General features: G+C 44.3%; 1 protein-coding gene across 2 annotated transcripts in view; it reads right to left on the bottom strand.

The window, feature by feature from the left end:
- Positions 1-399: 399 nt before the first annotated feature.
- The window catches only part of GALNT5 (polypeptide N-acetylgalactosaminyltransferase 5), a 43,622-nt gene continuing 30,046 nt past the window's right edge, over positions 400-13,975 (bottom strand). Inside the window, exons 8-10 of one of the 2 annotated variants that reach the window (XM_054971229.1) lie at positions 12,289-12,369; positions 7,610-7,771; positions 400-3,355 (exon numbers count right to left, since the gene is read on the bottom strand). In XM_054971229.1, the coding sequence (XP_054827204.1) occupies positions 3,215-3,355; positions 7,610-7,771; positions 12,289-12,369 (384 nt within the window). In that variant the 3' untranslated portion in view covers positions 400-3,214. The remainder of the gene's footprint in view (positions 3,356-7,609; positions 7,772-12,288; positions 12,370-13,975) is intronic. The other variant, XM_054971230.1, reaches the window with a different exon arrangement.

Here is a 13,975-nt window from a genome sequence, read left to right as displayed (position 1 = left end):
TTATCCTCACAACAACCCTGTGAGGTGGGTTAAGCTGAGGGTGTATGATTGGCCCAAGGGCACCCAACAAGCTTCTGTGGCAGAGTGTGGATTTGAACCTGAGTCACATGTTCAAACTATTACATCATGCTGGCTTTCAATATCGTGCATGAGAATATCAATATGGAGAAATGGCATAAGTTGCTATTTTTAAAAAGTCTTGGGCTCCAGAAGAGCTCATCTCAACAAAATGCTATTGTGATCACACCCCCCCCCCCATCTATTAAACTAAAAAAGTTCCAGTTTCTGCAAAAGAGGAGATTGGTACAGTCTGATTGGTGCGGTCTCTCTGTGCTTTTTAACACTGCAATGCTTCTTATCCTAGAGGGGACTCAAGAAGATGTGCTTTGAAAGCAAATGTGATGCCAACATCGAAGACGAATTTATTTAGACAAATGAAGAATGAGTCTAAGTGGCATGACGGGCAACGCGATGTGACTGTGACATATGGCTGCTCTGTGGCTGCTAAATGACAAATGACGGGCACGTTAACACACAATGTAATGACATACATGCTGTTGATAAAACAGGAGTGCGCAGATAACATCTGTGTAATTTTTCTGATAGTGACTGCAGGGCAGCTATGCTAAAGGATGGGGCAGGAGGAGGGGAATTGAGGGGGGGCAGTTGGGAATGAAGCTGACTATGTATTCTGCTAGGCAAGTCAATATTTTGGCAGGCAATCTCGTCGAACGCTGTCAGCGTTAGTATGTGGTGTGTTATACAGAGGCCCTCCTGGACCCCAAATAGGCTTGCAACAGGCTGTCAACATTATGGATGACAGAAAACTTGGCTGAGAAAGAGGATACTAATTCTCCAGCCTCTTGCCCTGGAGTGGCTCCTCTGACTTTCAGTGGTGGCTACGGCCAAAGGCAGTCATGTGGTCCATCACCTCCTCATCCCGGAAGTGGCTCAGTGGGGACTGCTTTGAGTTTAAAAGGCCGTGGAAGCCAGCAAATGGGCTGTATCCTGCAAAACAGACAAACTCATTTCATGCAACTTGCCATTCTCAACTAACCATTAGATGCCGTGTCAACACAGCTCCACAGAATGAATCGCTGGCAAGGTGGTGGCACTTCAAAATGTGGGTGGAAAAAACAATGCCGCCTCAAAATTTTTCAAAAAAAACACTTTTCACATACAAGATAACTCTCTCAGGGAGAATGTACCAATCCAGCCTCCACACAGCAATGTTTGGTTTAAATGTGCCAAGAATGATGATATATTTTTTAAGACTTACTAGAAAAGGAAATGTTAAAAGGAACAAAGGAAGCAAGATTCAACACAAATTTCAAAGCTCTGCTGTTTGGTATTAAATTACCAAGCTGTGTCATGTTTTAAGAACATTTTAAACAACTTTTCATACCTCATAATACCCAGAGACAGACAGGGTCCTAAGGAACGAACCATTTCCCATTCTGAAATTGCACATTCCCAAAATCTGACCCTCCAAGCAGCAGTTCAAGCAAATAAAATCCAGCAGTAGGTATCCCAGATGGGCAGTTGCCAGTTTTTCCTTATACTCTGGAATAGCTGTAAGCCTTTAATATTCATTGCAGGGTAAAGTGTGTGACCACACAGTTGTGTCACAAGCAGAAGTTGTTTTAATACGTATGTGGTGTGTGACTAACCACATGGGGAGGCAGCTGTCCGAGCACTCTCGTGCGCTTTCCTGTATTGCCAAGCAGCTACTGAAACATGGCCATGCTTGGTTCCCAGTGGACCTAAAAGCTATTATTGGCTTGGCATAGGAAGTTCTAAAGTGGTCACTGGGAAGTATGTGCGTGATTCATTGATGCCAAAAGTGGTTTAGCACAGTGAAACGGTTGTTGCTTCTGAACGCGTGGGTTCCTGCCGATTTGTCCGGCCTAAGCAAGATCCTCTTATGCCCATTTGCATTCTCATTACAGAAGTTCTGCCATTCACATATTGCTAGTTTCTAAAGGTGGAGGCTTGTGCTTATTCAGAGATGGGAAAGGACAGGTGAGAGGGCCTGCATCCGGCAATGAATACATTCGTTCCAGGGCTGGCATCAGCCTACCCTAAGGTGGGGTTGGTGCAGGGCTTCTGGTGGGGCCCACTCTTGTTGATTTCCCCACCCATACACCTCCTTTCCACCTGCATACATACATGCCCTTCCTTGCTGATTTGTTTGCAAGCACTCTGCCACCTGTGCTCCAGCTGATCAGCATTGTTGGGGAAGGGCATGTGGGTGGTACACAATGGTAGCACTCCTGGTGGCTACAGCAGCAGCACTTCCAGCTACATACACTGGCCAGTGCTATCCAGGTGCAGGTGGTAGGAGGGACTGTGCATGGAGAAAGGACATAAACACAGGTGGGTGGCAGGAAGGGAGGCACAAGGGGAGCTGGTAGTAGGCAGAAGGGTGGGCGCTGGGCACTGTCTGCTTGCCTCACTCCCCAAATCCTGGAAGTGGTCCTGACTCACTCATTCTAATACACACTTTCCCAGCCTACATACAGAAAAGCAGAAGGATATCCAGGTGGTTAATTTCAGGGTTGTGGTGAACAGAGACAGTATTTCTGATTCTTGCAGTCTATATGCTTTGACTTCTTTGCAGTTTCTTGGAGGAGTTGGTGCTTGTCTGGTCAGATGTTTTCAGAGGTTTCTTTTTTTCTTATGGGCAAATCAGACTTTTGCCATGGCTTTGAAGTAAGTGTTCACCTGGCTGCCTCAATCAATCCAGTCTGACAGACATCAGTACCTATATTCAGGTACTTACACAGTTGATTTTAGATATGTATATTACCTAGGGTCCTAATGGAGTTCTGGAAAAAAAAAGAGATGGGGAACTTAAGAGACTGAAAGCTCCAAAAATGTTCCTTGAAAAAAAAATGCAGAGCTGTTAAGCTCTGTTTGCTTTACACTCTAAGAGGCAAATTGCTGTAGATCTAGGAAGAAAGAACTTTGGGAAAACTTCCTTGGTCTGACAATTTGTTCCTGCCAAAGACCCGTTAAGGTAAAATGCCTCGCTTACACTGAGCCATGATGCGCCAGCTCTCTCCCCTGATCTCTCCGTCTCCTCCTTTGAAAGGGATGGGTTTCAGTGGTGGCTGGGAACTGAGCCGCCTGTTTTGTATTTTCCATCAGAAGGTTCACAGCTGTTGTTCTTGAATTTACTGGTTTCCCATGTTTGGTTTGCTCACGTTTCCCTTCAGTCAGCATAATAATTTCCAAACTGCCACTTCTGATAAGGGTTGGAGGGGGAACAATTGTTTACTCTTAGGGCTTTCTTTGACTGATCCACTTCTAAGCATGTGGCCTGGGGAAGGCGTTCTAAAACAATATGATCCATCTAGAGAGAGAGAGAGAGAGAGAAAGACACTGGGAATGTTTTGTTGCCAAAAGAGCTGGTAAATTATATTCACTTGGTACCAAAAAAAATATTGGTAGATTATGGCCTCGATTAGGCATTAGGTTCAATATATATAATTCATTTATAGGCTGAAAAGGAAATGTTGGCCAGCATCCCAAATTTCTACCTGTTCTCTGTCCAGAACTTTATTATACCTTCTGTGCTGTGCAGCTTTGTAATTCTTTGAAAATGCAAACAGCAAAATCCTTGCTGTCTTGGTGGTCATTATCATGCAAAGGAAATCATCTCCGATGGCATTTGAAATAGTAACTTATGGTCGGAAAGCCTGGCTTTCATGTTACATTATTTTCAGCTGATGAAGTTTAAGAACACTTCCTGTGATGAAAAGTGGATTGGGTAATTTGTTAATTAAGTCCAAGTACTAGGATGAGAAAGTGGGTTATGAAATCCATGAAAAGTTTGAACAAGCAATGGGTTGCATTTTGATTTATTTCACTTTGGGTGCGATATCTTTGTCTCATTTTCTCAACTGACCAAACCAAAATGTTAACCATCAATAGATTTAGAAGTGACGCAGATTAGTTTATCCTTTAGAAACAACTCTGTAAGGTTGCTAACAAATTCACACCAGTGCTTGTCCTCTGATTTTTCTGATCACCTATTTGGAAGGCTGAGGGTCTGGATTCAATGGTGCTGAACTGCAAAGCCCCTACAGCACAAGGGGCCCCTCTGCTGTCTGAAACTGTGCTATTGCTCAAATCCGTCTCTTCTTCCTCTCCTGCCCAACTGAAAAAGCTTACAGTATAAAGTTACCTTCCTGATTACACCAATGCCTTGTGGTTGATTTGTCTTCATTTTAAGCAGTGCGGATACAAGAAGAGCCTGCAGAGGACAGCCATTAGCTTTGTAGAAAATAAATCCGTCTTTTGGTTTCATATGACAGCGATAACTTTAGGCTGCATTTTCTCCCACTAGGCTGGTACTATGTTCCTTCAGTATCTGATGCTTTCATAAAAACTAATCTGATCTCTTACCTCAATGGATAAAATTGTGTAGGCCAAGCTTGCTGCTAGCTCAATCTTGTACAGGTGCAATCATCCATGTCCTATTCTGCTGAATTGGGTATTATGGTATTGTAAAAAAAAAAAGGAGGGGGGGGCAAAACTTTCTTTCTTGCGGCAAGGACCAATCTGTCTTAAGACCCAAAGTTCAGCAGAAGATCAAAGACCATCAGCAGTATCTGACAAGCTATCTGGTAACCCTAATGGTTAATCATTTTTCATATGCTTCCTCCTGGCCTCAAAAAGAAGCACGTTCATGTTGGGGAGATTTTGCAGTAAAGTTGTAAAGAAGAAACAATTGGAATGAGTGTCGCTATCAGGATTTTTTACAAGACTATCGATCAGCTACTGTAATGGCTATTGTTCCCCAGAATGGAACAGCGGCATTCCTTTTACTTGGCTGTGTGTGTACAGGGGGGCATTCTGGTTTACTTTGGCACTTTTTAGCATCTTATTCCTAAAATTTACAGCTTAAAGATGAGGAAAGTTTTAAAAAGAAATCTGTCATTAGATGGGTTTTTGGAGCATGATACAGAATCTATTTTTTTTTATTATCGCTGAGCTAAAAAGTGAAAATGTTGTGTGCGTACAGGTGGCCATATTGATAAATAAACTGACTTGGGAGACTTATGCTGCAACCCTTGACAAGAATTAGATTTTGAATGAAGAAGGGAAGTCTGTTATTGCCAAGTTATACTAAACATTAGGTGTGTAGAACCTTTTTAACATTGTCACTGACTAGCACAGAGTTAGGTATGTATTACTCAGTTATAACTTAACAAGTTGCCTTATAGTAACTCAGACCAAGGAGGCATCTGTCCCAGTACTGTCAACTCGGACAGAGTGGTTCTCCCTAAGGGCCTAGCTATACAACAAATGTGACATGGGCTAGGTTAGGAGCCCCCTGACCCAACCTGGAGTCACACATACCATCAGGGGACTGACCTGACAAAACCGTTTTGTTACCTGATGAGGCCTGGAGTGCAGCGGGGGTGGGGAGGGGTGGAGCTTCCGCCTTCCCTCCAGCATCATTTTCTCTAGCAGAAGTGGCCATGGCGGGAGCTGTTTGCCTCTTTCTTGGGCTCTACATGTCCTGGGATGATATGACTGAGGACAAGTGGAGCCTGAGAAAGGGGCAAACAGAGGAAATGGAAATGGGAAATGGGAAAAGAGAATGGCTATTTTCACTTGCTGGGTGAGGCAAAAGCCCCTCTTTCCCTCTTACAGTGTTCTGAGCCACACTGAACGAAAGAGCAATTTGTTAGGTGAGTCCCCTGATGGTACGTGTGATTGCGAGTCAGGTCAGGGGACCCACGATCCAGTTTGCATCACATCTATTGCACAGCTTTCTCACCTTGCTATTTAACATTTTTAACTGGGCACTGATGGAGGCTCGTGGCATTTCCCCTCATAAGGCTGTCACCCCCACCCACCCCTGTCATCCAGACCCCATAGTCTCACAGCTACTGCCTCCATCTAAAATGCAGTACGCCATGATGGCGCTAAAGGAACCCCAAATTCTGACAAGGTTCTTTCCCCCCACAAGAATCACTCTGTTGTTTTATTTGTTGCCCTGGCAATGATAGCTTCTGAGAGACTGGGGGGAAAGTGATGAGGAGTGTTAGCTCTTTTGGCTCCCAGGCAAAGGCAGCGGCAAGGAGGAATGCCCCCCTCAAACCTACCATATGCGGCACCCCTTCACTTTGCCTGATGGATGAGCTGGCCTGCTGGTGACACCAGAGATTAAACCATGAATCTTTTTACACGTGCTCTGTCATTCAACAAAAAGCCCCCCTCAGAGCTCAGATTGTGGGCTTCAGTTCCATAGGGCTGTTTCATGACTATTTCTGGGACATTCAGAGAGTAAGGAAGTGAGCATTTTGAATTCCTCATCAGCCTGGTAACCTGCAGAGACTGCTGCACATTAACAAACATATTACAGAAAAACGGTCCTCACACGGATATGAGAACTTCTGTGGTTTGCCGTGGTCTGGGGAAGAATGCTTCAAGTCTAACTACCATGATACAATCTATTTATCTTATTTTATAAATAAAATAGAAACTTTGCTTTCAAGAGTAATATTACTGTATATATGGAACAGGATCGTGTGTGTGTGTGTGTGTGTGTGTGTGTGAGAGAGAGAGAGAGAGAGAGAGAGAGAGAGAGAGAGAGAGAGAGAGAGAGAGGGTTATACAAAAGGCATCACAAGTTTGTATCCCTGAAGTCCCTGAGAAATGAAATTCCATGTTCCTGAAGTCCACTTCTGGCATTGTTTTGATAAGCCTGCATTTGCAGACCTTTGTCTCAAGATGCCAACATCATTAGAAGATAATCTGTGTAGCCTAGTTCATAGCCCAATTGTGCATTTTGCAAAATTCCAAACAAGAGTGTGTCTTGGCCCTGAAACGTATGCTGGAATTAGAATCCTGAACCAAGTTAGCCTTTTCTGCAATAAGGAGACTATGCCTGCTTTAATTTCGGCTTGAAGGTACTGGGAAGTTCAAATCAAGGACAGCAGAGGCCGTTGCCTCAGGTGGCAGATCTGGGGAGCAACAACCTCCCACCCCACCTGCCTGTTGCCAGCATCCCCTCGCCAGCCAGCTTCTGCCTCGCTCCAGCCACTGTTGCCTCTGCCCTGCTGCAGTCCCCACCCCTGCCCCTGCCTCACCGATGTCACTCCACCCAGGAGCTCTGGCTGCTAATCCACTTTGTCTCCAGGCCTTCTCAAAAACCAGCACAGCAAGCCACAGGGCCCTGGAGAGCTTCCCAAGCTGCGAGATCCCTTCCTCTGGCTAGAGTTCAGCCATCATTTGGGTTGCATAAGCAGCAGGGTTGCCACGTGGCTGAACTATCTCAAAAGGTTCTTGAGAGAGTTTGTGAATGCTTCCCAGGGTGTGTGTGTGGCTTGCTGCACTGCTTTTAAACAGGCCTGAGGGAGCCAGTAGGCTCAGTGGATTAGTAAGGAGGATCATGCAGGTAAGGTAGTCAATCAGCAGCCTCAAACAGCAAAATGCCTTGAGCTGCCGCTGATGGAGAATAATCTTTGCACAAACCCTTTCACCGCTTAAAAGACAAATGCCTGTCATCGCCATAGAAATGCAAATGAGGTGCACCATTTCCAGTCCAGCCACAGAGAGGAGGGGAAGAGTCATTTGCCAACGTTGTACTTACGAGTTCTGGATGAAAAGCAACCAGTGATTTATGCAGCCATTTCAGACTATTGTTTCTTTTATCACAAGGGTGCAGGCCCAGGGTCCCTTTGGCATCAGTCAGTGCCACGCAGAGGTCTCCGTGCTGGATCAGTCTCAGCCAAGTGTAGTTGAACTGTTGGTTCTGCATATTGGGAAAGAATCCGTAACACGTATGAATGATTTGTCTTGGCCTTAAATTTTAAAAGGCAGAATCAAAGAAGGGTGCGTTCCATTGGTGTCCTTTAAGCACAGTAATGTTCAGAACTGTCACATGCTAGATAAAGATTACTCATCGAGTAGCCCATGAGCCTCACTAAACCTTGCTTTAGGGGAGTCCCTTTCAAATCCGAGGAAGTTATCATTGTTTTGCAGCATGAATAACCCTGAAAATATTAACAGCGTGACTAGTTGTCCCTTGTTGCAGTAATTATGCCAACTACGATGCTAAGAGAATATGGGCAACATATTGCTAAAAACATTAAGATTAAAAAAAAAACACAGCAGCAGCAGGAAATGAGTCAGGGAGACAGGGGGCCTTGGACAAGTAAGGGGCAAAAGGCTTGCTAAAATAAGATAGGCAGGGGGAGAAACATTGCACGAATTCTTTGCGTCATTTTTCATAGTGGAAAGCACAAGACATCCATGCCAATTTACATCTATGAGGAGGCCTCTGTTACATTGCTAAAACTGTGCCTCTCAGTGATCTTAAGGTCCTCTGACAATTACTATAGGAGCATAGGAGCTACTGCTCCTCTTTCGTACCACTATGGTACTGTCGGAAGATCTAGGCTGTGTGTGGCGTACTGGAATCATTGCTCTTCTCCTTAGCAGTCAAGCATTCTGTTGGAGACTGGTGATGTGGTAAGGAACCATAGAGCCCAGGCCTTCCAGTGTTGCTGGAATGATGCTTCCATCATGCACACATGGTTTAGGTCACATCAGGAAACGCTCTTAGTGCAAAGCTGCTGCTAACTTCATCTGAATTCAGTTTAAAGGACCCCCTACAGCTCAATGATATGGCTATGCATATCTCCCCTTTGTTTTCCTTTATTCATTAAAGAAAGAAAGAGAGCAGAAAGGGAGGAAAGGATTAAGAGGAGGAACATTTTTGCTGAGGATTGCTTTTCTCCTTCCTGTCTCAGGTACCTTATAAAGTTTGAACGTGGACAGAGAAAGGGCAATAGCAAATGTGCCCTTGGTTCTCAGCCTGTGATCTGCAGCCCATGTCTTCCATTAAGCCAGCCAATGAGTCTAGAACCAGCCTGAAATTCACTTGCTTGTTTTGCTTTATTTGTTTGCTGTTGTAAGCTGCTTTGAGCCTCTTGGGTTAAAAGCAGGATCTAAATACTTAAATAAATGTGTTTTCACTTCATTTATTCATGATGATTTTTCCATTTCTTTCACTATGAAGCTATTATTTAATTAATAAGTTGGCATAGCAGCACATTCATTCATTTGGCACCCCAAAAGCCGACAGTGTGCTATGCATTTGGCACCCTAAGAAAGGCAGGCAGAGTAATATGGCAGGGCCAAAGACTTGCATTTGGCAATCTTAGGGGTAGGACAGTTATTGGGGGGGGGGGGGCAAACAGAAGTAGTGTGTACTCCAAGAAAGGCAGATGGCATGGTCACAAGGAGGGTTTTTTTATCCAAAGAAAGGCATATATCATGGCATGGTGGTCCCAGAGTCTTGGTTCTCTAAATAGCTCCCATTTGTGATCAAGGTGTGCAGCTGTATATAAGAAAGCACAGCTCCCTGTGCGTACAGTGCATCAAATTTCCAGACAGAGGGGTGCACCTGGCCCAACAGGAGTCTTGCCTGTCACCTTGGCAGTAGCCAGCTCCCCCAAGATAAAGTGCATGGCTTTTTAAAAAAAAAATCAGGAGGAGTGAAAATAGCTGGGCAAGACTTCTGCTCTAGCAGGCATGGAAGGGATTCAGCTGTAATAGCAGAAGCCTCAATATGAAACCTGCTCCTGGCATGAGAGGGAGAAAAAATGAGCCTCGTTGATAGTTGCTCACCTGGCTTCTCCCAGCACTAGGGCATCATCAGAAGAAATAGGCATTCATCTCACAACCCCACCCGTGACTCTGGGAAGGAGGGAGAGGGGACTGTAAATCTGGATTTGGGGAACTTCATCAAAAGGAAGCTCCGGCTGGCTTGCTGGCAGTGAGCAAGCAGCAGATGAATTCCAAACAGGACAACCTTTTTCTCCTCTTCCTCTGGGTATTGAACCTGGGGTGGGCCAGAAGTGTGAGCTAAAGAGGTCTTGGGCTTTGGTTCATAGCCTGGTGGCTTGCAGCCTGGGACCTGAGGCAGTCCTGCTTGGCAGACTTGGAACAACCAAATTTGTTCATATTATCTTGATTAGTCTATTTTGTTTTGTAATTTGGAACTTTTAATCATTTTTTTATATGGGTTCCTCTGGAGAAAAAAATGTGGCCTAAAAATGCTTAAATAAATAAAATACTAAATGAATGGCCCATTTGGTGGTACAGCTTGTTCTGTGCACACCAAAAGTCCCAGGTGGAATCCCAGGCATCTCCCATTAAAATGATCTCAGGTACCGGTGCCAGGAAAGAACTTTCTGTGTCTTTGGCCCTGATATACTGCTGCTAGACAGAGAAGACAATGGTGAACCAAAACCTGGCTTGGTACAAAGCAGGTTCATGTATCTTCAAGAAGGATGCAACATCTGCAGACCTTGGTTAAGTAATTCAGATTGCAGCCTTGCATAACAGAAGTAAAATACTTTTGCAAATCATGCCTGCATTTCTCTGAAAGCTATTTCTCAAGTCTTTCCCATCGAAATGGCACCAGTGGCAGTCTTTTTCATGCTAATTGCTGTGCAGAAATAAAACCCAAAAGGCCATAGACAAGATTCATAGAAATGCTGAAAAGAGTGATGTGGAAACAAAACCAAGAACTCTTATGAGGAGCACGTGCCCTTAAGCTAAAAAAGCTTCCAAGTAGGTCTCAAAGAAAAAAACGAGAGTGAGATGCAGAGATCATCCGCACAGAGAGAATGTAAAGAAACTCACAGAATGATTAGCGTATAGCATCTTTGTTCGATAGTAATGAGTATTTCACTGACGGTGTGTGAGCAGTCTTAGAAAAGAATGCCAACTCCTGGCTTCTTGATGCACTACACCATGCTCTATCCAATGATGTACTGCTGTGAACTTTAACATTTCATTGCTGTGTGCACATAACAAGATTCATGGTGGCTCTGCTTGTGAAAAGTTAGACCAGACCTCACTAGGGGTGCCATTCCCCTGCTCCCACCCTTCCCTCCCATGCCCACTTACTTGGCTGGCAGGGGGGGGCACGCTCCCCAGGGCCAACAGCAGCCCAATTTGGGCTGAAACGCACCCTGCAGTGGACCCATTTGGGGCCGAATCATGCCTTGCAGCAGGCCAATCCAGCCCCTTGGTAAGCGTGGGAGTGCTCCCAGGCCGCCCTTTGACCCGTGCGATGATGTCACTTCCCAGAAGTGACATCATCATGCAAGGCAGGAGTGTGCGCTTGAACATGGACCCAGGGGCACAGCGAGGTAGGTGCCAGGCTCTCAATCTCCTGCCCGGGGAGTCAAGGGACCTGACAACCCTAGGCCTCACCCATATTAAAGCAAAAAGTGTCATGTAATGAATGAGACAGCTTTCTCCTGGTACTGCAATTAACTGCCTGATACAAAAGGAAGCTATCTGGAACAGCAGGCTGGCTTCAGTTAACTGATAACGGCCAAGGCCACAATGACAAAGGAGACTAGTTCCAGAGGCCCAGAAATGTCAAACTTTTTACCAACAAGGTAAAAGGTTGGCAATCTCTTGTTTCCAATATGATTGCTTAATAGCTATTGTTGAAAAAAGAAAGGTGCCTTGCAGGCCGTACTCACCCTAAGGGTATAATCAATGGGCTTAGTATTTGTCCGCCATCTTTAAAGGCACTTCAAGTCATAAATACCTCCAATAGCCTTTCTTGTGCTATGCCAGTGGAAGAGGCTTTGGAAGATCCCCTTGGCTTGGATGTTTGTAAATAATATCCTTAGTTAGGGTTGCTAGTCCCCTCACCTCGAAACTGGGGGATGGCAAGTGGGCTTGATCTTGGGCTTGTCTTTTTTGTGCTTTGCCCTCCAGTGATGTCACTTCCAATGTAAACGTCCAACATTTTCGATACTTTCGGGGCTGATCTGGCCCTGTAGCTTCCTGTTTTCAACTGGAGGTGTTGTTATCGGGGTCTCTGGAGTGCGCATGTGCCATTTCGCTGCATGCTGCAACCTGCCTCATCCTCCCTCCACTCTGTTGGCCATTCTTCTTCTCCTCTGATAATAGTCTGTAGAACTGCAGCCCAGGAAAGTCCCCAGAAGAGGGGACTTTGCACTTCTCTCTTCAACTGATGAGCAAGCCTTTTTACACTTTCTTCGGGAGATGGAAGAGATGGACTGTCCAGCCTGCAGGGCCCAAAGAGCAGTGTCCACTCCTCTCTACCACCTAAACTCCCTGATAAGAATTAAAGGTCTCCCTGCATCCTCTTAGTAGGAAGTGGTGCCTTGCAATGCATCCTGCCTTTCAAGTGTAATGCTGGATCAGGGACCAGTTTTACTGTCTCTGACGTGGGCATTAAAGCAACCGTACGCAAAAGAACCCGGTAAGTCTTACCTCATTATTAACATCACACATTTCCAAGGCCAGATTGGATTTATGCACAGTGATGCACTTTGCCAATGCTATGTTAACAATCTGCAACAGAAAACCAGTTGAAACAAATTTTTAGAAAAGCAGTTTTGAAGAAGGCATAAATGTGACCTAAAAGTGGATTGAAACCATATATGTGTAATGTAGAGGACTGGCTACAGCTGGCTTCCATGGTTACAATTTTGGCATCCCATCCTTATGTAATGGAAAAATGTATTTACTTGCAATCCTCCCAATATGTGTGGTCCCACTTTGTGTGAATAAAGCAATGCATATGTTTTCCAGCTGTAGTATATATATACTGTACCCTCAAAAACTCTGGGTTTCTGATCACATGTTCCAAAGCTAAAAAAACAAACACCTGTTGTCTGAGTCACATGCAATGGCAACCACACATAACGAGAGGATCACACACAGCACAATCTCCTCTTATACATGGTTGAGCTGCCAAAATTACAATTTATTGAACAGGATTAATGCGATATATTTAATCTCTTAAATAAAATCTAAATGGGTGCATGGTAGTCACTCTTTTGTTTGCAAAGGAATGTTCAAATTAAGCAAGACTGCAAGCTTTCATGGGTAGATTTATTAATTAACAAAAGATTTAGTAAACTCCCGTTTATTCTTTGAGGCTCTTTTGACTGCTAGTGAAAAGAAACGTAAGAAAGGTGGCCTGTCCCTCTAACAATGTGCTGGAATTTGCTTATTTAAATTGTTTCATGCTTTTTTCATCCTCTCAAAAAGGATCGTAATGAATTGGTTAAAAAGTTTGATTTTAATTGGCTACCAATCTTTAGTCTAAAACCAACCTCTTTTGTTTTGGTACCACAGACTTTCTGTTTACTGCTTCAAATGCTAGGAATCTATTGTGTGTGTATGTGGAGGGGCTACAGCAATTAGTTTTTGCATCAACTTCATATCACTAACTTAAGGCAGGGCCTGAAAAAAACCCACAATTCTCCACAGATGACCTTACGCAGTCCATTTGACTGTCCAACCCATCAGAACAGCCATCTGCTAACTTAAAATGATATTGCCTAACCAGGACTAATTCAGAGTTTGTTTGTTTTTTAAAACAACTCCTCTGAGTTAATCGTGTGAGCTGTAATTTGTTAACGTAAAGGTCAGAAAAATAAATATAAATAAGTGGCTAAGCCCTCCTGCTGTCACCAGAGCTCAGCTTATTAATGGATTCAGAAGCTGAATGAGTGATTGCATATTGCTTTTTTCCAGTCGGGTCTTAAGTGGCTTATAAAGTATCTCTCAATGGTTGCATTTATTTTCTTTCTTCTCTTCTCCTGTGATGGATCATCCCAGTGCCAACAGTCCACTCTCTCCTCCTCAACTATTCAATACACTTTGAACTTGCAGAAACAGAGTTGGGGGTTCATGTGATTGTCAGGGGCCGGATAACGGCTCTGCAGCATTCTCACACCATTGCATCCCATGTTCACGGAGAAGAATGTTGTGTGAATTACACACATGAAGATTAAGAATCCTCTCTCAGGAACCATAGTAGTATTTCCCTCACTTCCAGATTTTGTTGGTGGGAAGTTACTAAGTTGTTAAGAGTGGTACAGTTGATGGCCTAGTTTATTCGTTTATGTTGCGGTAGATCCTGTCAATTGCTCCATTGAATTCAGCTCCA

This window comes from Eublepharis macularius, chromosome 2 (genome assembly GCF_028583425.1).
Source record: "Eublepharis macularius isolate TG4126 chromosome 2, MPM_Emac_v1.0, whole genome shotgun sequence".
NCBI lineage: Eukaryota > Metazoa > Chordata > Lepidosauria > Squamata > Eublepharidae > Eublepharis > Eublepharis macularius.
Note: the sequence above shows the minus strand (reverse complement) of the source record. Positions and strands in the feature narration are given on the sequence as shown.